At 42.1% G+C, this 26353-nt stretch overlaps 1 protein-coding gene across 5 annotated transcripts in view; it reads left to right on the top strand.

Moving 5' to 3' along the window:
• The window catches only part of CDC42BPA (CDC42 binding protein kinase alpha), a 149993-nt gene that overhangs the window by 55849 nt on the left and 67791 nt on the right, over nucleotides 1-26353 (top strand). For all 5 annotated transcript variants that reach the window (XM_075204355.1, XM_075204356.1, XM_075204354.1 and 2 more), the window contains exons 3-5: nucleotides 1136-1219; nucleotides 12814-12909; nucleotides 15498-15646. In XM_075204355.1, the coding sequence (XP_075060456.1) occupies nucleotides 1136-1219; nucleotides 12814-12909; nucleotides 15498-15646 (329 nt within the window). The remainder of the gene's footprint in view (nucleotides 1-1135; nucleotides 1220-12813; nucleotides 12910-15497; nucleotides 15647-26353) is intronic.

Below are 26353 nucleotides of genomic sequence, written 5' to 3'. Positions count from 1 at the left end.
TCCTTCAGATCTGTGCTCTTCATCTGTCATAACCATCTGCTGAAAAGGTGGTGACTCTGCACACTGCATAGAGATCTATGGACACTGCCGGTCCTGAGTGATTACACACTGCAGGATTGGAAGAACATCGTTCCATCATTGAGATCTATGGACATTGTTGGTTGTGTGTGCATACACACTGCAGAATTTGCTCAAAATTGTATGGCTAAAAAAATCTAATGAAACGATACCATGTGCTTTGTTACTATAAAACCTGATTGTTGGAGTGTACACACTACTGCGATATTGGACCTAACGCTAGTTTATCGTGTGATTGCCACAATAATTGGGTGAAAAATCTGTAGCGTGTACCATTCTTAAGATATACACATAATGTAAAAGTTCAGTACCAGTAGAATTTGAAAAATACAGCACGGTGGCTTAGTGGTTAGCACTTCTGCCTCACAGCACTGGGGTCATGAGTTCAATTCCCAACCATGGCCTTATCTGTGTGGAGTTTGTAGTTCTCCTCGTGTTTGCGTGGGTTTCCTCTGGGTGCTCCGGTTTCCTCCCAAACTCCAAAAACATACTGGTAGGTTGATTGGCTGCTATCAAAATTGACCCTAGTCTGTCTGTGTGTGTGTGTGTGTGTGTGTATGTTAGGGAATTTAGACTGTAAGCTCCGATGGGGCAGGGACTGATGTGAGTGAGTTCTCTGTACAGCGCTGTGGAATTAGTGGTGCTATATAAATAAATGGTGATGATGATATTTGATACAAGTTTGTGTTCTCGGTTATCAGACACGGTAGTCTCTAAAAGGGGCATTATTCCTCAGTAGGCCTCCTGGCAAAAAGTCCAGTGTGGATGAAGAAAATGCCTCCCTGTTTAGTTAAGCTCTTATTTGAAGACTCTTGTTCTGAGATGCTCGATACTGTTATATATATTTTGTAAATGTTGTTCATTCCTGTGTGTGTGTTTTCAGTTTAATGTTCCCTTGTGGGGCACAGGTAGAGATTTTATAGGAATGCACCTGAATGCCAGGAGCCAGCCGTACATTCAAGGACACTACAGCTGTCTGGCTCTTGTCCTGACCCTCTAGTGAGCAGTTGGATCCCACAACTACTAACGCTAAACTCTCCTTTTTCCGTCCTCGCAGGTCGCCGTGGTGAAGCTGAAACACACCGGTAAAGTGTTCGCCATGAAAATACTGAATAAATGGGAGATGCTGAAAAGAGCAGAGGTGAGCAGGGGCGATGGGGCTGTCCAAAGATAAAGCTGTTTTGCGAAGTTTTAGAAGGACATTGTATCAATTTAAAGGGACCTCTGTGCTTTGCTAAACCTGTTGTGTGTTAATAAATGTCATTATTATGTTGCTGCTGGACATTTGGTGACTGATGTGTACCAGGAATTTTCTCTGTGTTGGTTCCTGCCGTCGACAACGGGGCAATCGGCAAACGCTGCAATGTTGCCGCTGATATCGGCTAATTGCTTCGTTATTGCTCTGTTCGCAATGCCCAGTAATAATTTGATCTACATTAATTGGATTATCATCGAGTATTTTGATATATGTGGTCAGTATTTGCTCAGACTTCTTCCAACCCAAGCCCCGCTGAAACCAGACTTGATCCTGGCTGCTCGGACTGCTCACCAAACGGCCAGCGTGGCGGAATCCACCCGCGTGTGCCGACTTGGCTAATAGCATTATAGTTCTCGGTCATCTCTCTATACAACATACTGTATTTCACACTAGAATGTGGACTTTCAAATTGCATACATTGGCTTCAGTTATACAGTGCAAATATCTGCTTCAATCTGATTTGCTGATCCTTTGGGTACATTGTCCCGATGATACATTTTGGAGAAGTGTAAAGAAAAATAACAATGATGTCAATCTATTATCTTAAAGAGATGCTTTTTGTATATAAAGAAATGTGACAAGTTCTGTGTGTGCATATTAGAGTATAAGGGATGTTTGTTCATCTGAGATGAAAATATTTATGTGATTGGGGAATGAAAGATGCATTTATCTTTCTGTGATTGACATGGTGCCCAACAGTCTGATCTATACAGACGGGAGAGCTCAAACTGCTTTGTGTGTTAGCGATGGCATTGCCGATGTACATGTAAAATATATAGGAGGCCATTTCTAATGTGCAGCCCAGAATCTGTATTGGTCCCATTGGAAGCCTTGATTCACGCAGGTAGACCTGGATACCTGCCAGGGAGCTTCTAGAGCAAGACAGCCGTAATTGCGCATCCCCAGGGGAGGAATTGTAACTACTGCCCAGGGGCAGTTTGAGGAACAACAAAAATGAGATTTAATTTTGCAGAGTAAGATTATTGATACATGATAAAGCTGTAGCGAGGGGTTTGTTTTTAGGACTCCCTCAGAAATGAGAATTCATCTTTGTACCAGCCCAGAGCTGGTGGTCTTTGGGTTTTAGTACTATGACTTTATTGGTACTCGCCTTGCTCCTCCCCATTGCACTTCGCCAATGGAGCGAATTTCTCTGCCAACTCCAAGTAATGCAATAAAACATACTTGCCAACTTTTCCTCATTGGCTTTAGGGAGATCCCGGTGGAGGTAAGCGTGCGGGGGGCGGGGCTTGACGAATCGCATCATTTTGGCCATGCCCCCTAAACGATTGTCGCAATTTTAGCCAATTACAACATTAAGCCCCGCCCTGCAACTAATCTATTGCGGGGACTAGAACTGGGAGGTTGCTCTGCTCTCCCGGGAGCCCGGGAGGTCTCACAGAAATGCGGGAGTCTCCCGGACATTCTGGGAGAGTAGGCAACTAGGCGTTAAAGAAAAGCAGCTAATGAATCTCTAGAGACGGAAGTGTCTTTTACATTTCTGTCTCCATTATGAAGTCATGTTGTCTTACCTGTCAGTCTTTCATTAAATCTTGGTCTCCATGAAAATGGCCACATCCATAGGCATCAATACATGGACATTGAATACAATTTCTGAATTGTGTCATCATGCCACAGATGGTGAAGCCAACCACGTCTTCAGGGAGTGAGGGAGATCACCCCTATTTCAGGGAGTCTCCCTGACATTCAGGGAGAGTTGGCAAGTATGCAACAAAAACATCACACACAGACGTTTTATGTAATGAAAGGAGTGGTACCAATGTGGTGTGTGTTTGTGATTGTGGGGTAAGATATTTCTCCTGCACACCACATTTCCTGTCAGTAATCCCTCTGGAGGACTTCTTTAGTTGCCCTCTCTGTCTGAAATGGCTGATAACAGAACAGCTTACGCTCGCTGCAGAGCAAATTTGATTGTAACATACCTCAAATTATGGAAACATTTACATATATACTTGTGAATGTTATTACTATTTATTTTGTGCAAGACAACTTGTATTTTAAGTTTAGTGGTCCTTCAATTTCTGAATCCCAGCTGCATTACATTAACTCCCACAATCTAATAATAATAATCGAGGGAGGGGGGAATAACATTGAAATATTACTGAACACCGTTGATTAATCTGTGTGTGGGCTGACCTGTGGGCTAACCGTGCTGTGTAAGCATGCTCCTCCTCCTGTATCGTGTGTCGGCTACCTGGTTGTCATCCTTGCTGGTATTTTTCTGCATGGTTGCATATGGTTGACTTTTCAGTTTCATATGCCCAAAAGTTAAGCAAAAGGGTTAGTAAATTGGCCTCCGTTGGTGCGAAGTATTTTAACGATCTACGTTAAAGTTATGCAGATGCAAACACAGCAATTTTGTGCTGTGGTGGTTGCTCAAATTAGGATTCAAGCTCCGCTATAACGGCCTCAGCATTGCAGAAAACGGCAGGACGTCCTGTAGAATAAACAAGAAGAGATTTGTTTTTCTTTTCTCTGTATTTATTAGTTATTGTCATTTGTTTATATCATAGTTGCCTCCTCTCCCGGAATGTCTGGGAGACTCATGAATTTCTGGGAGTTGTCCCGGACTCCCGGGAGAGCAGGCAATTCTCCCTGATCCTGGCCGGCTGTGTAAACTAAACAGAGGGGGTGGGGCTTAGTGATGCCATGGACCGAGCATCGTGGCACCGCCCCCTGTTTTTATTGGTTCAGAGTAGTGATGTCCGTTTTGGGGGCGGGGCTAATGACACGATTCTTCTAGCTGAACCCCCGGACCTCCCGGGAATCATCTTGCCCATTTTTGCAAGTATGGTTTATTTAGTGCAGCAGGTTTGAGGCCATGATTTGCCTCCGTAGGTCCCAATGACACTAGTCATGCCATCAAGGCCCGTCCACTTCTAAAGAAAGAGTAGCGGTATCCGAGAGGGTGGCCTACACTCCCGGGAGTCTGGAAGGTCTCCCCCCAAAATTCAGTAGTCTCCTCTGGACATTACCGGAGCGTAGGCAAATGTGGGTTATCTTATATAGTATTTCACTACCTCAGGTTATCATATACAGCAGGAAAAGATTTTAATTCTCAATGTTCTTTTTACGTGAGGAGAATCCCACTGTCTGTATTTTCTACAGTCGCCATTTCTATCTGATCTGTTCGCAATTGCGCGGATAGTCCGTTACTGTACTCGGCCTACGTTAGAACTTTCCCATCTGACTTCTCCAGGCGCAAACAGGACTAACTGGCAGAATCACGCAAGTCTACATGTGCGCATGCGGTGACTTTGCGCAGAGCGATTTCACGTAAGATATCCTACGCACACTGGCATATCACTCACTCAGTATCCCCCCCCCCCCTAAGTGTGTTTCTAAATAACTCTTTGAAAATATTTTATTCATAGCTTACAGCGCAAAGATATCAAAGAGCATAGTTAAACATGTAAAGATATAAGGTGGTGTTAAGTCAAGTTGAGGCAATTAAGACCTGTGCAATCATCTTCTTGCAGGGTTCTCTCTTAACGAAGTCACTTTTGTCATTCAGCTGTTTAGGGTGTGGATGCTGAAGGTCAGATTCTGTAGTGTAACACAATACGGAGAGACAGACTTTCCATCACACCCCCTCTGGGGTAACGGCAACTGCAAAAATATTGCTTTGTAACAGAGAGTCGTTTGCCGAAAGCTAGAATCTGGCTCCTGGGAAGAGGGGGGTGGGGGGGGGGGGGGTGCGACATGCCTTAAATAGGAAAAAAAGCTCTCATGTCTATTTATAATTCTTGGAAGGGAGGCCGTTTAGACATATATTAGCTGAATAAAGACATTTTTAGTTTTTTCTTTTTTTTTCTTTTTTTATATCTAACCCTCTGATTGCCAGAGATAAAAGTGAACATGCGTTTGTAGCTGGATGCACAGAAGATTGTATTCCTGTACGGTTCTGCATTCTCTCATGACGTGTGGTTTTTCTGACCACAGTCTGAGGTCGTACAGTGCAAATATTTTCCAGTTAGCAGAAAACGCAGAGATTGAGATATTTCCTGGTGATAGGATAAGATTTGCATGGACATTAAATTGTGCACAGCTGGTACTATTGTTAACTGGAGATATGAACTTTAGATCGTAAGCTGTGGGGGCAGGATTATTAATGTAGACATCAATTTTTTTGGAGGAACTTTTTCTGTTCTATACAATCTGCATACAATTAATACACACATATTGCAATCTGGTCATTTCTATCAGATTGTACATTAAAAAAACCAAAACTCTAAACAAACTAGTCTGGTTTTGGTTTGTAGGTATGTAAGGTGTAATTAAGTGGTGGAGTCGTTAGACTTTTGCAGTACGATTACAATGCGTGATTGTTTATTCCAATCCACGTGGACACTGGCTGGGGGGAGGAACGCGTTGGAGAATGTTTTCCGTAGGTGCTTTAGCAATTTTTATGTAGATTTTTTTTGTTTGCAAAGTTCAGTTGCCTTAGTAAATTCAGAAACACACCTTAATTCTCTGCGGAAGTTTTTATATTTCAGCTGTTGCATGTACACAGTGGGGGTAGACATTTTGTGGCAAAAATATAACGGTGATGCAGCCTGTCAAATCAGTAGGGCCCCTGTTCTGGCTTTGTGCTTCATATCCTGTATGAACACTCACTCGTAGATGTGCGTGATTCATGATTAGAAGCCGTCTATTGCCCACCACACAGCAGCTCATTCAGCCGCCCCCCCCTGTGTCTCATATTCTCTGTTCTCTTGGTTTATGGATGTGGTTTAGGGACATTAAAGCCTAATTTAGAGATGGTCCCGAACATACAAATAAGAAATGTTTATGTTGAGTCGAACATATCTCCAGGTAGATCCAACTCAAACAGTACGTCCGGCGTGCATATACACGAGGGAATCATGTCGTGACAGCGTTATTAATAAATAGGAAGTCACAGTTGCCATATAAACTGTAATTTAACACAAAACACCCCCTACACCACTATATAACTTCAATGGGAACCTTCTTTCCTGCTGTAGTCCAAAACAGCTGTGACTTGACATAACATGAATGAATGAGGTACTGGATTGGTGACTATGCAATCAGCCAATCAGAAGGGACTAGATACTGCTACTGGTGTCATCACCATCATCATCATCATCATCCTCATCACCACCACCATCCTAATCACCACCACCATCATCACCATCCTCATCATCATCATCCTCATCATCCTCATCACCACCACCACCATCCTCATCACCACCACCATCCTAATCACCACCACCATCCTAATCACCACCACCATCCTCATCATCATCACCATCCTCACCACCATCCTCATCATCATCACCACCATCCTCATCTTCACCACCATCCTCATCATCATTTTTATCACCCTCATCATCACCACCATCCTCATCATCATCATCAACCTCATCATCATCATCACCATCCTCATCATCACCACCATCCTCATCATCACCACCATCCTAATCACCACCACCATCCTAATCACCACCACCATCCTCATCATCACCACCACCATCCTCATCATCACCACCACCATCCTCATCATCACCACCATCCTCATCATCACCATCTTCACCACCATCCTCATCATCATTTTCATCACCCTCATCATCACCACCATCCTCATCATCATCACCATCATCAACCTCATCATCACCACCACCACCATCACCACCACCATCCTCATCATCACCACCATCCTCATCATCACCATCCTCATCATCACCATCCTCATCATCACCATCCTCACCATCACCACCATCCTCATTATCACCACCATCCTCATCATCACCACCATCCTCATCATCATCCACCACCCTCATCATCATCCACCACCCTCATCATCATCATTCTCATCATCATCATCCTCACCACAATCATCATCCTCACCACAATCATCATCCTCACCACCACCGTCCTTAACCTCATCGTCCTTAACCTCATCGTCCTTCTTATCATCACCATAGGATACTTTCCTAAGAAGCCTTAGGCTAGGTACACACTACAGGGTTTTCAGCCGATTATTGGACCAATCACACGATAAACGACCGTTTGGCTCAATATCACATTAGTGTGTACACTCCAACGATGAACGATTATCGTTCCAAAGCTCATCGTATCGTTTCAGTTTTACACCAAACTAAAAATCTTGTTCAGCGATGGAACGATAATGTTCCAATTCTGTAGTGTGTAAGCACTCAGGACCGGCAGTGTCCATAGATCTCTCTGGAGTGTGCAGAGTCCCCATCTTTTCAGCTGATGGTTATGACAGATGAAGAGCACAGATCTGAAAAAAACGTGTACAGTGTGTACACAGGAATCGACTGCTGATCGGGACTTTCAGTTGTTGGTAAAATTGTTAACGATATCACATGGGGAGAAGTTTTCTATAATGTGTGCCCAGCCTTAGTCCGAGTCCCATTAGTTCACATCTCTAGGGCGTGTGAGCTCACCCTTATTGTACTCAACTTGTTTGCCCTCTTCCGAATCTCAAAAGCCTTTGGGAAGCAGGGAGCCAATATGTGTATATTCACAGCACAAATATTGACGGGTGTCCAAATGTAAATGAGGACCGAAGTGACTTTCCCCATCTGTTACACCTGTTTCTTGTCGTCACGTGTTTTCACAGATCAACCTTCCCCAGCAGTTGAAGGGTTAATGGCCGCTAATGCTGGCAACACACGGCTCTACAGGGAGTCTAGCCCCAAGGTTGGGGCGGTATGCTGGGACTTGTAGTTCCACCGTAGCAGGCAAGCCACAGGTTGCCGATCCTCGTGAAGGACTTACGGAAGGAACAATTCCTTTCTCTTCATTTAACCAGACTCTTTCCCTGGAATATAACCTAAAACTATTTGATAAACAAACTGCACCATGGCAGCAAATGGAATGAAAAAATGTCTGTTTCCAGAGGTATTAAAATAGTCTCCTTCCCGAAATGCGAATGTCTTCTCGGTTGTGGCCTTTCATGGTTCTCCTTCGCCTCCTCTTGTAGTGTTTGTTGAGTAACCACTAAAACATGTTCCCCTTTTTTGAAATACAGCTGTATATAGACACACAAACTATTTGCATAGATTTTCTGCATAGAATTTGTCAGTAGTTAAAGGAGAAATTGTTTTAGTAGATAAAGGGGGCTTTCCACTTCTAAACAATACCCATATTTATGTACTTCCTTCTCTATGTATCCTATTTGGATCCCATAGTGACCTTTTAGCAGTAATTCATGCTGAAACAGGACATTCACCTTCTTGCACATGTTTACATCTCATATTCTATTAAAAATGGAACGTTCGATGCGAGCATTTCAGTGGTGGGATATTGAGTCCATACATAGACGATACTGTCACTTTAAGAGCGGTCGTGGCCACACCCACTGAGTAAAGACTGTATGACAAGTCATCATTTGCTGCATTACCCATTAATCAGGCATGCACTCACGCTTGTTACATAGAGTTTTTCATGTTTCATGCCACTTAGGTTTTTCCACATCGCAATCCCTAGCGGAGGGATCTATAAATAAGTTATTAACCCTGTGTAAGTTGTAGTGTAACCTATGTACATAAGTGCTATGACTAGCTATGGGCGTACCGCTTTATTTCAGTGTCTGATATGGTATAATACTTCTGTGTTTCATGGGGAACCTTCATTTATATGCAATTTGTATTAAAGTCCATGCATCCGTTTTGCTTATACCTTAAACAGAACATATAGAGTTCTATATATCGTATCATATGGGAAGTGACAGGATATGTTTCTCAGACCAACATTCTATTATTTTTGCTCAGTCATTTCAGTGTAATGTCCCTGTAAGAACTGCTGACCTACACGTGTTAGAATTTAGGAAACTGGGTGAGTTTGCTGGGAAGTCTCAGTTCCCCTTTCTGTGTTATATAACTATATATATAAATATATACACGGTTCCCACGGAAGAGGAAGCTTGTTCTTGTTGGTCTCCTATTTACTATGTACATATTTACTGTAAGAATATCGGAGCAATAAGAAGCGCGTTTAGCGGAATATCTTTAATAATCTGCGCTGACAATAGTTTTGCTGACCATTTCCCAGCGTTTCCTCCTTGTGGGGATATACCAGGGGTTCAGGTCACAGCAAAATGGTTTTGGTCGGTGGGCTCATCTATTAGAGGAGGGGGATGAAAACATTATGGCACTCACCACTAAGGCTCTGCCTAATAGCCCCTTGTGGCAGCATTAGTGACTGGGGTAATTAATTGGTAATCACAAAAATGGCAGCTCTACCCCATTCCTCCCCCCTGGGTCTTTGGACACCCATCCATTACATGAATATACGGAAGATAAGAAAACAATACTTCCCAGATTATTCTTAAAACCCTTTGTTTTTTTCCTAGCTACAGAAGATGGTCCTTTATTTGGAGCATGCTCTAAGCTCTGATTGGTTGGCCTTTTCAGCCAGTCAGATGCATGGTCCCTTATTCAGAACGTGCTACAAGCTCTGATTGGTTGGCCTTCTCAGGTAAACAAATGCATGGTCCCTTAATTTGGAGTGTGCTACAACCTCTGATTGGTTGCCGTTGCCATCCAGTCAGATGCAAGTAAATGCTACCTTCATTTACATTGCACGTTGTTGATGGCTTTAACAATCAAAGCTATAAGCAGGGTCTATATTATTTTAATTAATGGAAAGACTTTATTGACCTGCATATTTCCATGTACTTACTCCTACAGCCAGAGCTGCACAACCATTAATTCAGTTTACGGACAGTCTGCTTCAATCTTGTTAAATCTCATGAATGGAAGATATGGATCTTCCAGGAACGCTTACTGCAAAGTTCCTCATTCTGTGGCAGTCAGAATTTAGCACATGTAACACTCTTGATTCTCCTGCATGGCTGCGTGATGACGTATATGTGATGTTTCAAACCATTTGTCTTTGTCCTAATCCTACTTTATATGTTCCTGTTTTATGAAGAGTTGTGACCTCGGATGAAATCAGGATTATAATCTTAGTTGCCTTCAAATAAAGTGCATATTCTACATCCCCACAAACTAAAAGAAAGGGTAACGTTTTGCCTATTTTGACTCTGAGAACAGGTTGATTGCATTACATGTGTGTGTCTGTATATTCTATGGTTGTTTTATACACCCCCCTCCGCGTTCCACAAGCTCATATTTCTGGACAAAACACGTTTATCTTGGCGATATTTCCAATGTGACTTTCTTCAGACGCATCTTCTTCACTCACCGATGCAGGACGACCTTGCCAAGAAAAACCTTGTTGATGGGAGCAGGGAGAGGTTACCAGTTCCTGTAGCGATTCCACTGGTTCTGTACTTTTCCTGCTACATTGTATCTCGGTGTACAGGCTCTCTGGCAGCTGGTTACATCTTTCTTACAGTGTCGGCCATGTTTCTCGTGATGTTTACTAGCAGAACTCAGCTGGATTCCATTAGCAAGGAAATTTTAAATCAACCCAGGTACCAATTTCTCTGCGGCTCCTATTTATGTATAAAACCCACAATGCCACGTCTATAATAACCTGGAGTGCATATCATTTCATCTGAAACATGAATGCTAGACCAATCTGTAGCCAATCAGATCAGTAGAACGTTCACAGCCTGACCAACCTGTAGCCAATCCGATCAGTAGAACATTCACAGACTGACCAACCTGCAGCCAATCCGATCAGTAGAGCATTCACAGACTGACCAACTTGTAGCCAATCCGATCAGTAGAGCATTCACAGACTGATCAACCTGTAGCCAATCCGATCAGTAGAGCATTCACAGACTGATCAACCTGTAGCCAATCCGATCAGTAGAACGTTCACAGACTGACCTGTGGCCAATCAGATCACTGGAAAGTTCTCAGGCAGTGGAAACTGTAAAATATAAGTGTGAAATGTGTATTGTTGATAGAGCAGGTTTATATTCTACATTCAAATTCTTATACTATGTGCAGTAATATCTGGGTAATATACCCTCTACTGTAAATTGTAAGGATTTTAGTCATAGACCTACACCTATGATATAATTCAGTTCTCATCTGTCTACTTTCTGTAGATGAACCAATCATGTAACCGCCCTGTAAGGAGATCTGCCTGGACTAAAACATTTTCTCTGACCTACTAAATGGTGGTGGCAGCATGAATATCCGGCCTGGCCTGGGATAGTAGAGGTGCCCTCACGGGCCACGGACCAGAGAGAAGATCTGCGGAAATGGTTCAGTGATTTATAAGAGTATTAGTAGCCACCAAGGAATTCTGTGTCCATATAAAGTGCAGAGTACTTTTATACAGGTCACGGAACTGCGAGGTCACGTCTAATATCCAGTAGTGCGGCTCACTACTCCTTATAATACACAGCGATTTCTCTTGGTTATAAGTGATTCTGCTGGCATTGTTTTTCAGTATAATTGAGGGGGGAATTAGATGTGCATGGAAAAATGTTTCCCCCATGATCACAGTCTTGTCACAAACAGTTTCAGTTCCAACCAGCTCCATTATTTTGCCAAATGTGAAAGTATTAGTACTAACTTTCCAACCCTTTCTGGAGTTATGATATCCGACGTCCCCTAGGTAATCCTGTTAGTTATCCTCGCTCTATTTCTGACCGCAGTACCTTTAATCCAAATATCTTGTTAATATACATTTACATATACAGTGGTTAATGTTGTTATTTTAGCTCTTTTTAGTAAAGTAACTTGATGACACTTTAGGTTTCTGATCTTACTCTATCACAGTGACACCTACAACAATTTTTTACATCTCCTGGTCTTCTGCCCTAATCCTAGTCATTCAGACCTCATCTTTCGTCTATTCTGTGTTCTACAAAATAACCCGTTGTAATTTGACGGGATCGGATCTCAGAATATTGTTGTTTGTACAGCGACATGTTGAGGTTGTACATAGTGATAGATTATTAGACGTGTACACAATTACGGAATATTCCTCTGTCTACTGAATGTAATCAGAGATCCGATAACTTATGAAACGCTGAAGTGGAAAACTGTAGCTCAAGTGCTCTTTTGTGAAATTGCACAATGTTTTATGGGGACGAGCATGTATTTGTGGGCCAAGGTGACAGCGATAGCTTTGGTACGATAGAAGGGTCCTACGAATAAAGGTAGAAGCCCGGAGTAGGTTGATGTGCCTTTATTGCTATTTCTAATACATTTTCCAGAACATACGTGAACTCGCAAAGCTAGGCGCAGATTATTTTATGGGGATGTGTGAAACTTGCAGACTTGTATATTTTCTTATATATAATTTATTAATTACGGTAAAAGTTATGTGACTGACCTGCCTGCGTGGGGCGGAGTTTGGCGGGACATCCAGATGTGCAGGCCACAGAAGGGGTGCGGCTTAGCAGGAAAGTGGGTGGTGTTTTATCCAAATATGTCCATTTGTGGGCGGGGTGTGGCTGATTCAGGGCGGGGCTTATATTCTCCCACTTAGGGATTCTAAATGTTGGGTGTCTTTATGATCTTTATCTTTCTGCCCCGCAGACGGCCTGTTTTCGGGAAGAGAGAGACGTGTTGGTGAACGGAGACAGTCAGTGGATCACGACTCTGCACTACGCCTTCCAGGATGACAACTATTTAGTGAGTTCACGTTCTTGTTTTCATCATGTAAAATTGTCATCAGCCCCCAGGAAAGACATATGGGCGACATAATTTATTAAAATCCGGTGCAAAGGGAAAAAAAAGTTGTTGTTACCTATAGCAACCAACCAGATTTTATCGTTTTATTGTATTGTAGTTGGGTAAATGGATGCAAACATCTGCTTGATTGCTATGGGCAACACACTAACATTTTGTCTTTTCGACCAGTTTCCCTGTTCCCAGTTTATTTCATTTTATTTTTTGTATTCAGTACCCCCCAGAAAGCAGTGGGCCCACTTTCAGGCTATCATCACGGACCTAAAGACTCGCTCTAACCCAACAGGTCCATATGCATTAATGTGTATTTTGTACTTGGGCGCAGACATTACTTTTATGTGTGCATTTGTTACTGCTGTGTTTTTGCTGTTGTCTATGTTGTATTACCTTGGGTCCTGCACACAGAGATTGGAACTGGTGCCTGTGGGTTGGTCCATTCAGTTCCTGGATGGGTGTTGTGTACATTAATCATTAACCTGATACCATTGGTACCTGTGGTGATATACTCTGCACACAGGTGTAAGAACAATGCACTGCGAAGCATCAATGTTGCTGAAATGTTTTCCCCGTATTTGCTTCATTGGGAATGACGTTGGATCGATAATCATTGATGCACTAGATATCTCTGTGATGCAGACATTAATATCGTTAGAGTGGGATGATTATGATAACAGAAAGCAGATTGTGGAGACACAGATATGGGTAAGAGACATAACTAACAGACAGGATCAGGATAATAATCTACTGAAGTTTCTTTTTTACCCGCAAAGTTTACTTGGTCTTTCCGATGCCTGGAGTTTAATCATCATAATTTTCCACAATCCTGATAATCTATTTAGAATCCGTTTCGAATAGGAATCCTCAGTACTGGATTTAGTTTGACATGAGTTCATGGAACACATTTCCGGTGTCTGTTTAATCCCTTCCAGAAACCCTGAAATCTTCCACAAATTGTGAGATGTTCTTTTATACTGATGGCTTTCCTTACATCATTATCACTAAGGTTTAATAAAAGTTTTAGAAGATATATGAATTAGTTGCAATATAGTAAAATACAAAAAAAAAAAGCTCTCCGTCCTCTGGGAGAGCGCAGATTTCGGGTGGGATCTCACGGATGGATAAGTAATGGATCTGTGTTTCTAATACTGATGTAAGTGTGTTAAATCCTACCTAAATCCTTATGAAAACAATTTAAACTGAAGTAATGCAAAGTGAGATGTGGTGAGAGTGCTAATATTAAAATATCTGCAAACGTTGGGAAAATATTGGCAGCTGTGAGCTCCGTCCAGGATTCAGTCCCAGAATGTATATTATATTAAATTTTATATTACACACTTGAGCTTCAAACCCTGCTTCATTTTCTGTTTAAAATCCACACATTTTTTTCAATACATTTATACAATACTTTGTTTAAGCTGCACAATCCACAGCCCAGTAGAACATTCCGATTGTAGCGCCCGGCTGACCGCTCCGATTGTAGCACCAGGTAGACTGATCTGATTGTAGCGCCCGGCTGACCGCTCCGATTGTAGCACCAGGTAGACTGATCTGATTGTAGCGCCCGACTGACCGCTCCGATTGTAGCACCAGGTAGACTGATCTGATTGTAGCGCCCGGCTGACCGCTCCGATTGTAGCACCAGGTAGACTGATCTGATTGTAGCGCCCGACTGACCGCTCCGATTGTAGCACCAGGTAGACTGATCTGATTGTAGCGCCTGGTTGACTGTTCAGATTGTAGCGCCCGACTGACCGCTCCGATTGTAGCACCAGGTAGACTGATCTGATTGTAGCGCCCGACTGACCGCTCCGATTGTAGCGCCAGATGGACTACTCCGATTGTAGCGCCAGGTAGACTGTTCCGTCTGTAGTGTCCGGTTGACTGTTCCGTCTGTCGCGCCCGGTTGACTGTTCCGTCTGTCGCGCCCGGTTGACTGTTCCGTCTGTCGCGCCCGGTTGACTGTTCCGTCTGTCGCGCCCGGTTGACTGTTCCGTCTGTCGCGCCCGTTTGACTGTTCCGTCTGTAGCGCCCGGGTGACTGCAGACTATGAGGAGTATTTGTAGGATTAATATAGACATGTCTCTATTGTTTCATAGTGTATCACTAAAACCTCTTACATTTTATTGTATTGTCTTTATTTCTATTATCATCTTCATATTTATTTCCTTTCCTAAATGCCACCTCCGGGAATGGGCCTAAAATGTAAATTCACTCTGTTGTATATGATGATGCCGTTATAACAATTATGATGCTCAACAGAAATAGGGAGAAAATGAATATTAAGATTGAACAACATTCTGTGGTTTGTTGGGTAGTGGTGGTGGGGTGGGAAAGGAACTATGCTTGTTTGGAGAAGAGAAACGTGCACTGGAGCTATGGACTGTGTACTGGAGCTATGGGTAAAAATACCACAATGTGTATGTGGGAGTTGTGACGTAATATAGAAACAGATCTCAATGAGATCTGGTCCCCCGGACTGGTGTCCTATCTCTTCCTCTGTCTACTAATTGTCTCCTCTCCTCCCCCCGCAGTACCTGGTTATGGATTACTATGTCGGAGGAGACCTCCTCACTCTGCTCAGTAAGTTTGAGGACAGGCTACCGGAGGACATGGCTCGTTTCTATCTGGCCGAAATGGTCATGGCCATCGACTCTGTCCACCAGCTCCACTATGTCCACAGGTAAGAGAGGACGTGGTCCGGAGTCCATGAATTCTAACTCTTTACAGATTGTACGGCACAGGAATTGGAAGACGATGAGTTGATGTTTGGGATGTGTCACATTTTACTTGGCTGCTATCGGATCCAGATGTCTGATCTGTAGGATCTCTGTGTTGTTGAAGGTGTGTGTCCTCCAGGCTGTGTTGTTAGGTGATAGGAAGAGTGTGACATCTTCTCTAGGATTGCAAGCGATCTGTGTAAGTTATCATCATCAAGATACGCTTTAAATAGAGGCATCCAGTCCTTGTGCTGAAGCAATGTTTCGTTTATTAATTCACAAGTAACATTCGGACACTAGTTTCTGTATTTTATAGTCGCCAGTCTCATCGTTATGTCCACAAAGTGCAGACGACAGGTTGACTTTAAAAGTAATTTTACTTCTTTACTTACAAAAAAATGCATTGTTTTATACATTTATTGTTTTGTTATGTTACTCCTCTTCTGTAGTATTTTTGGTAGTCCGTTGTATAAATTGCTATTGTTGCCCGTTAAGAGGTTTGTGGTGGGCGCACACAGTAAAACCAACTTGTCTGGTTTGGAAAGTTTCAGATCAATTTGCTCTTATATTGTAGTCTCCATTCACCACAAATTGTCCCAATAAAAGGTCACATCGGATTGATTGTTGAAGATGACAAATCTGCTTGACCGATGAGCCCGTCTGTTCTATGTTTGGGGTGGTTGGCCGACTGGAACACCCCTTTACAATCTGATTTTTACAATCTGTCGCACCATTTGTGTAGTTAGATCGCCCACGATTCTGTTCTTTCAACAAACAAATTGAGTATGTTGTAAAACAAGATTAAATGGTAATCACCATCGCCGCGTGCGTGGACATCATGCTTGTATCGTGGTCCAGCTGTTTGGCCAATTTTTCGCTAATATATATTCGTGTGAGCTTTGTACCAAACCTTCAGATAGGTGTGTGTGTGCGTGCGTGTACGCGGGTAGATTCTAATGTGAGTGTCAGAGACATGAGGGTACATTTACTATGCTGAATTCGTCAATTCTCAGCACTTTAAAGTAATTTTCTTCAAATGCCAATTTTATTAGGGACAAAATGTCTTTAATAAAATTACCATTTTAAAAAATGACTTCAAAGTGCCGGGAATCGGCAGTTCTACAGAACCGCCGTATAGTAGATCTACCCCATGGTCAGCTAATCGCTGAGTTGTTTGTGTCACCGGTATAAGATATGACTGACTGGTTTGGCCTTATAAATAAATGATGATAATTGGGGCTTCTTCAAAAAAGTGATATTTGTATTTCAGCACTTTGAGAAAAACCTGAAAGGCAAATATACCATAACATTGTGGATTATGTTTAAATAGTAATTATATAATGTATATTTACATTTGTTCGAAGTGTATAATCTCGCCTTTACTGCTTGTTCAGCCCAATACAATGTTGAACTGTGAGACTCTTAAGAGAACGTTGCCAAATTAAAATGCATGTACCTTTTGTATTAAAGGACCAGTATAAACCCAAAGTTGACATTTTAGCCGCAGTTACAGCCATGAGTCTATTTGGGTCTCTACCAGCTGTACACATCCTGGACACTACTAACAACTTCCCGTCTTACATGAATGATCAGTTTTGGAGGGTGGCCTGGTAATTAGATGCCCAGTAGGTGCTGTGTTCTCTCCATTTCTTTATGGTGGACTTGGCAGTGGTCTGAGACATGATAAAAGTCTTGAAAACTTCTCGTGTTCTTCCCCATTTGTGCTTTTTATTCATCTTTCCCTTCGCTTTGACTGTTCTTTGACCTTCCTGATGAAGCTCTTGTTTGGAAATGGACTAACCAACTATTGAACCTCGAATCACTGAATTATGTGACCTCTGAAGAACACTGATTTTACCAGGGTAGCTAGGTGTTATTAAAAGGGGTGAACACTTATGTAATTAATTATTGTCTGTTGTCTTAATTTGTAAATTAGAGGTTTGTTTTCTTTTCTTTTTTTTTTTCTTAATTTGACAGTACGAAGAATTTGTTGTTGTTCAGCGGCCAAAAGACTGAATAATAGCCACAAAACGGCTGCCTCCACCCTGTGTGGGTCACATTAATGTTTATACCCAGTGTCCCCATGGTAAATGCACTTGGAAAGTGACTGGAGGACTGGTCTCATTTGTCTGGCTACTCGGACCGGCTCCTGTCTAGCGAGTGAGACATTTTTGGCCTCTGCCTTCATGTGACACGTTTCCCAGATGGTTCCCCCACATCTCCATCCACACACAGAGACTGCAGACACCAAACATATGAAGTTACTTAATCGTTCCGTTTGCACTTTTATAGCTGGCTTTATCCTGAATGGCAGCGAGCGATCTTCGGAGGATACTCAGATGCTATATGGAATAGTAATTATTGGGTTTACACGGATGAATTCGCTTAGTAGCATGCTAGCTAGTCGGAAAATAAAGCTGACTTGTTGACCAGTATATATGTGAAAATAATGCGTGTAATGTGTGTGTAATATGTGGCGTGCAGGAGCTTAATTCAGTCTGTGACCGATCTATTCCAGCAGTCATTACCCCCAGTTACAGACATACAGACGGCTCTATCTCTAAGAGCCAGCAGCGAAATATTACATTGATAAATGACTGATTTCTAAATCGTAAACTCAGCTGTGATCTTCCTAAAGGTCCATACACTACTAAAGCTCTGTAAAGCAAGTCTTTTTGTTTCTAAGAATTCTTATTGTTGGGTTACACCCTCATGTCTTAGTTACTCATCCTATTTCATCTGTTTCAAGCCCTTTCATCTACTATTAGTGGAAGCAGCCATTTTGTGGGCTGAACCATTTTTCTTGAGAATGCTGCCTGCACAGTCCGGCGACATCGCTGAGGTACTTCAGGGCGGCCATTTTGTGGGCTGAGGTAATACTCATGCAGCTCGTAGGGTAAAGAGCAGAGCTGTCTTAATGCATGGGCACACTGGGCAGTTTACTGGGGGGCCCCACGAACATAGGGGCCCCATAGGCTTGGCAACTTTTCAGTATGTTGTTTCGGGACAATTTTTCAAACCCTTCAAACCCTCTTTATTAAAATGTTTAGGTCAGGCCTGTCCAACCTGCGGCCCTCCAGATATTGTGAAACTACAAGCCCGAGCATCCTTTGCCAGTAGACAACCTGTTGATAGCTGGAAGGGCATGCTGGGACTTGTAGTTTCACAACATCTGGAGGGCCGCAGGTTGGACAGGCCTGGTTTAGGTGGATTAATCAGCTCGGTATCGGCTGTTATCTGTACGTGCGATCTTGCTGTTGCGAATACATATCTTGACGAAAACAACGTAAACTCACTAATTGTACATATGAAGATACACAATTTTTTTTAAGCAATTCTCTGCAAAGTAATTTTGCAAATGTTTGTGTTGAACACCTGATTAATAGTAAATAATTCATAGTAATTTCGTACTGTGCCATCTCCGTCTCTATGATTTACTAAGTAAGTACCTTTCTTATGTTGAATTACTTGTTTTTCAACTTCAAGGCTCATGTTATATTGTCCAAGGGTTTGTGTAGATTAATCTCTGCTGTACGGCATGTTTTTTTTAATGTTTAAACACTGATTTTGTTACAGGTACTAATAAATATAAGCTTAATTTTATTGATAATTTACATTATTATTCCTGTGAGTGGCTGTGTAGGTAGGGCCCCAGTGCACTGCTTTGCCCGGGGGCCTATAATGCTGCTAAGACGGCCCTGGTAAAGAGACATTGCTGAGGTACTTTAGGGTAGCCATTTTATGGGCTGAAGCAAAATCTCTGATTCTGCAACCTGTGTGGTATCACAGGTTCCTTGTGAATTATTACACTGCTTTCTTAGGAATGTTAATTTAAGCCCATCGCTGCCTCGTCTGTGTAGGTCAGTGTTGGCTAACCTGTGACACTCCAGGTGTTGTGAAACTATAAGTCCCAGCATACCCTTCCAGCAATAAGCTGCTATATATTGGCAAAGCATGCTGGGACTTGTAGTTTCACAACACCTGGAGTGTCACAGGTTAGCCAACACTGGTGTATGGAAAGGCACACTTTATGTAATACACAAGGCCAGATAATCTTTATAGGATGACTTAACCCTGAATTACAAAACACTAAAGTCACACATGACGCTTGTAAACGTTTCTGTCTCCTGACTGAGTTCAAGCTGTTTTATGTGGTTCTCTCATGTACAAGATAAGCTATTGATCTTTGTAATCCACCATTTCAGGCTCTGAGTGACACACTGTAATGTTTATCCGCTCCCAACATCCCACAACGATCACAGACTCCTCTCAAATATTTGTTTTTATCCTAACAGGTTCCTGATCCCTTTGCATTGAGTTTTAGCATTTTACAGTGGCTTTAGTGCTTTGTAAATATTTATCCAGTGTCCCCTCTCTGTCCGCAGCTGTTTTATGGTCTCCGCCATGTTTAGTGTGTACATTTCCCCTCCTCTCTCCTTCCCTGTGAGACTTTCTGTAAACAGCATGCTAATTTCTCCTGTACAATGAGCTCACAGCAGTGCGCTGAGGTCACCGATTCTCCGAGGCGTCTTATCCTTCCTCTGTATTCTAACCTTGGCTTCAGGGGGTCCTTATAGTCCTGTGTGACTGAAGTAAGGAGATGGGATCTATGTGGAGGAATCTCCCATCGGTGCCCTTTAAATTGCACCTGTCACCGTGATGGTCTATTTTTGCTTTACTGCCTGGTGCACACCTGGGAGAGAGCGTTTTATTCGGCCTCCACAGGGGGAGATCTTGCTTCTGCTTCCCCTGTCAGCTCTCCTGCGTAAGTGGGCTGCCCAGGAGAGAGCGTAATGCAGAAACTGAGCTTTAAATAAAGAGCTCTCCCTCTGGCGAGTGTGGTTTACATTCTTTTTGCTTAGATAATGCACAAGCACTGGTGACTGATCGTCTTTATAGAGCCAGTGAACCCCACAGTTTCACACCAATTTATCGCAAAGCCCCTGAGTATTACTGAAGAAAATATTATATCTGAAATGTTATAAATGAAATCTGTCCGGCTGCCTCTCCCATCTCCCTTTCTCTCACAGGTGAGGAGGACGGAGCTTCTCTACCTCTCATCACTCTGGTATTGGTAAGGAGCTGTGTTGCACGCAGGGTGATTGGCTTACAGTCTCTTAAGTAAAAACAGTGCTGTGTACAGATTGGTGGATTCAAACACACAGTGGTGTGGCCAATGATGTCACAGCAGACATAACTGAATGCTATGCTTTGCCATTGGTTTTTTTCCCCTGACCTATATCATTTTACCAACTCTGTCATTGCTAAGTGGCGTTTGCTGTTTGCAATGAAGGGAGAAGGATATACTCAGTCACGTTTTACTTTTTAACAAAACTACTGCATAGTACATAGTACTGCAGTAATAGCCGGGCATTTTACCTTATGCTCCGTATATGAAAATGTGCAATGTTTGATTTAGTTGTCCTTTAAATACTACATAGAGTTTCTCTTCTGTGCTGCCATTAGAGAAGTTTCTTCATTACTAAGCGCAGACCCATCGGTCTTCATAAGTGGGCTAGGACGCAGATTCAGGTGGGCATGTGATGACGTCCTGATCCATCGTTCCAACTTTGCCCGCTTTTTATACACTTCTTTTTGTATCTGATCTGCTAAATGTAGGTTTACTGTATTGTCCTGTGTTGTAAATGGATATTATTCATTGTAGAACGTTGTGTTAGTTCAAAAGGTGTCTCTTGGCGAAGCCCACGCCGAATTCAGCCATGATGCTGCTCCTTGTGGTCACTAGTGACTCCGTAGGCTAGGCTATATTCCCGTTAATCTTGGCTCATCCCACCACTGTCTATAGACTATGGAGTAATATATTTATACTTGATTGTCCTGTTCTGACTTCAGTAATGGAAACAGTGAGGCTGTGTCCGCTCTAAGCGAGTAGTTTTCTGCCCGGGAGCCATAGGCCAGGATGGGGGAAGATCTCATGGAAAGTCATGTCCGGAATATATGGTGGCTTTTAGCGGCTTAGTGTGTGACTTTTAAACCCTGCGCTCCGAAACGTGTAAGACCCGGAGACGAGATTCAGAGCCGGCTGATGAGATGTTAGATTTCCACTTTTATTGTACGTTGAAAATATTAAAACAATAAAGACATTTCTCTCTTCCCCTTTTTAATATGTGTTGGGTTTTGTGCCAGGAGATGTGTTCTGCAGCTGTAAAGGTTTTATTGGGCTGACATGGCCGGTTGTTACTGTATGGTGTGTGTGTGTGCAGTAATACATAACACGTCCCAGCTTCACAGCAGTGAGAGGGTCCCGCTTCCAGCTGTGCTTATAATACACACTCATCTATCTAGTCTTCCTGTGCATTCTACAGTCACACGTTTACCCAATAGAACACTGAGGATTCTTGTGGAACACTGAGGATTCTACTAAGGAGTTGATGCTCTCGCCTGAAGAATTCCCCCGGCTTTAATGTTTCTTCCGAAAAATGATTATGGAGGATTGGTGGTCCCAATGGCACCTCTGGTTTATATCAAGGGAACACCGAGATGGAAAGAAAAACAGACATATTTTAAGTTCCATGCTTAGAGCACCGTCTTGTTACCAAGGCCTGGTTACGGTCTAAGGCTGGCCTAGGATAATACGCTCATAGTGCCCTCTCGCCTTCCACGCCAGGCTAAAGCTACGAATAAACTTGTCCTTACTGTAAAATCTACCTTCTGCCAATCTCCTACCCCATTCTACCTGTGTTTACATTTGTATGTTTTTCAAAACTGCTCCACTTTGTAATCTTTGTCACTCATTTAATTTCATTAAAATCAGAACTATATAGCGGGAGGGTGAAGAGGGAGGGAGCTGTCCCACTTGTGCCTGCCGCCATCCTTGTCTGTCCTACCCGCTTATCCTGAAGCGCCCACCTGAGAATGCCTGCAGCCATTACCAAGGGAATGCGTCAAGATTAAAACCTTACCACATTTTCCGTTCATGTTTTCTTTTTACTTTGGAAAACAACTATTCTCATATATTTTAAAATCCATTTCAGTTTATACCTCTCTGTCACAATTTTGCAGCCCCAAAAATCTTCTGCCCCCCCCAAAGTCTTACTCCTTATATGGAGAGTGGAAAGTTATATATGGATGATGGATAGGAAATAGACTGTGAGCTCGTGTTTTCCTGGTCTCGGTTGAGACGCCGGAGCGTGGTCTAGTAATAGCTGCCATCCATTAAAGCCAATTAAATTTCAGTTATCAGTTGAAGAAACACCCATTAAACGCAGACTTCATTGATGTAAACATAAAACATGTCTTGAGATCGCTGCCTAAATACAGCAGATTTTACAACTGCTTGAAATGAGATATCTGGCTGCAGTGTCAGCCCTCTCCTTATTACCCTTACTACATTAGAGGTTGCATTGCATGCTGGGATTTGTAGTTCTACAGCAACTGGTGAACTACAGACTGCCTAGACCTGGCTAATCCTCCGCTGCTAGTTAAAGGTGGTCAGTGGGAGGACTGAAAATGCCACAGGCTATGTTTGCTGGAACTTGTAGTTCCACAGCTGTAGGAAAGCCACAGCTTTCCTATATGTTATAAGCAGATATCGCCTCAATGTTTATTAGTATGAGCGAGAGATGTCCTATCTAGGGTACCTAGGATATGCCTCTACTACATGTGGTGATTTTCTGTGTTTGGATGTTTTTATTACATTGGTTAAAAAGGCTCCTTTAAATGGACATTCTTGTATAAAATACATCTACATTGTACAAAGACATTGTATTAAACATATAGGCTGACGTCAAGTATCCATCAGAGTAAATTCAACTCTTTTTCTAGGGGGGAAAAAATGATTTTTCTCCCCTGCTAAACCCCTGCAGACAAATATTTCCCCATTTTTGCACTCTTAGATATTGTGCACAGGGTACTGTTGGATTGAGTTATATTAATGCAGTGATAGGGGCCTCCTTGTGCGTCCCTCTAACCTTCAAAAGGGCCGTACATTACCTTTCATCTCAGTAATTTGTTAAAACAATACATTTAATCAAAGAAAGAGACGTCTATCTGTAATATCCTATCAGCAGCATAGAAAATATGCTTTGATAGATTGAGAAATAAATAAAAGATATTCACAATAAAACCAAGGTGTTGCCAAGAATAGTAAAGCAAGTAAAGTTGGACGGTTTGTTTCCACCTGGTACATCCCACACAGAAAGCAGATTAGCACCCACCCGGGCTAAATATATCTATTATAAAATATTGTCATACATTGAGGGCTGGGACACTGGGTCACAGAATCACCTTTGAGAACATCTAATTGACCGACATTGTGTTAATTAGCCCGGTGTTTTGTCTCTTCCAATCTGCTTAAAAGCTCCAGCAATCTTAGCTGATTTTAATTAGATCATTAGCCCTTTTAAAATGTACACTTTCTCTTACCGGTGCCATCTTGGCGGTATAACGTCTCTTCAGCCATTAAGGTTTTACAGCTGCTAAATTCATAAGCATGATGTCAGCCATTTTATTAGGCTTCAGGAATTCATTTTATTAACGAAAAACGCTGTTAATTAACGTTTTTCTCCTCAGTTTTTCCATTCTTCTGTACTTTTATACTACTGGAAGATTGTGAATGTGGTTTTCATAAGATCAGTTAATACTGTGCAATTAAATGGGATTTTCTTACTTATTGGAAGTTTCTGAGGTAAATATTATATACATGTTAACCGTCTCCTACCAGAGAGGGTCCAGCATTTCGGATAACCTAAAAAAATACTGCCTGCGGGCCACATTGTATGCGTGCAAGCCCCCATGTGTGTATTAATTATATGATAGCTCCCTTTCTAATGCGCTGCTATGTCTTCCAGTCACAAAGAGCGTTATATATGAGCATAGCTAGAAGATATGCAAATGAGTACTAATGTGATAGAGATTAAGTGGGGTATTAGTCTATCCAGATGTAGTTTTGCACTAATAGAAGTTGATCTATTTCTATAATGGATTACTTAGCAAAAATGTGTTCAACTTGAAATTTTCACCCCATGTTTGAAAAAGCGTATCGTTGAGGCGGTACTTTGAGGTAAAAATATGAATTACTACCAAAAATAATGGAAGGAATATACACTTTGGGCAGATTTAATACATCACGAGGTGCCGCTGAACGTCACCAGATGCGCATTTTGCTTAGAATCAAACACATAACAAAATTGAAGTGGGCATGGATTTGCCAAAGTAATTCAGTAGATTTATTTTTGACTCTCTATAACTAAAGTAATCAGGATGGATCCGTGGATATAGCGTATTTCTATTTTAGCCAGTGTTTTGTTAGAGTCCCACATTAAATTCATTAATGGGAAATCCTTGGATTGGACTCCAAGATAGTGGAATGGGGGAAAGTTTGTCTGAAGGACAGGATACACAGAGTATTGTAGTCAATGGTTGTCATACCGTATGAAGAGGGGGTAGCCATAACTCATCTCTGGGGTGATATAAGTTACAGCTGGTGAAATAAGTATTGAACACATCAACATTTTCCTCAGTAAATATAGATTTAATGGGGCTATTGTAATGAAATTTCCAACCAATGTCAGGAACAACCCTTACAATCCACACATGCAAAGAAATCAAACCATAGATGTCCATAATTTAAGTTTTGTGTAATAATGTGAAATGACACAGGGAAAAAGTATTAAACACGCTTCTTGAAATTTATTTAATACTTTGTACAAAAGACTTTGTTGGTAATGACAGCTTCAAGACGCCTCCTGTATGGAGAAACTAGTTGCATGCATTGCTCAGGTGTGATTCTGCCCCATTCTTCAACGCAAATAGTCTTCAAATCTTGAAGATTCCGTGGGATTCTTCTATGAACTCTGATCTTTAGTTCTTTCCATAGATTTTCACTTGGATTCAAGTCAGGTGATTGGCTGGGCCATTCTAGCAGCTTTATTTTCTTTCTCTGAAATCAATTGAGAGTGTCCTTGGCTGTGTGTTTGGGATCATTGTCTTGCTGAAATGTCCACCCTCGTTTCATCTTCAGCATCCTGGTAGATAGCAGCAGATTTTTATCAAGAATGTCTCGGTACATTTTTCCATTCATCCTTCCTTCAACCATATGCAGTATGCCAGTACCGTGTGCAGAACAACATCCCCACACCATGATGTTCCCACCTCCAAACTTCACTGTTGATATGGTGATGTCCAGCGCCATTTCTCCACCAAACATGGTTTGTATTATGGCATCCAAAGAGTTTAATTTTGCTCTCCTCTGACCACACTATATGCTTCAGCAAAGGAGTCTTGCGTGGTGAGCGTGCATATAGGTTGACTGCATTACTTATTGTTTTATTTGAAACAATTGTACCTGCTAATTCCAGGTTTTTCTGAAGCTCTCCACAAGTGGTCCCTGGTTCTTGGACAACTCTTCTTATAATTTTTTTCACTCCTCTGTCAGAAATCTTGCGCGGTGCACCTGGTCGTGGCCGGTTGATGGTGAAATGATGTTCTTTCCACTTCCGGATTATGGCCCCAACAGTGCTCACTGGAACATTTAGTTTAGAGATCCTTCTGTAACCAATGCCATCAGTATGTTTTGCAACAATAAGGTAATGAAAGTCTTGAGAGAGCTCTTTGCTTTTACCCATCATGAGATGTTTCTTGTGACACCTTCGTAATGAGAAATCTTTTTATAGGCCATCAGTTGTGGCTGAACCAGCTGCAGGGATTAC

The sequence above is a fragment of the Mixophyes fleayi genome, chromosome 3 (assembly GCF_038048845.1).
Source record: "Mixophyes fleayi isolate aMixFle1 chromosome 3, aMixFle1.hap1, whole genome shotgun sequence".
NCBI lineage: Eukaryota > Metazoa > Chordata > Amphibia > Anura > Limnodynastidae > Mixophyes > Mixophyes fleayi.
Note: the sequence above shows the minus strand (reverse complement) of the source record. Positions and strands in the feature narration are given on the sequence as shown.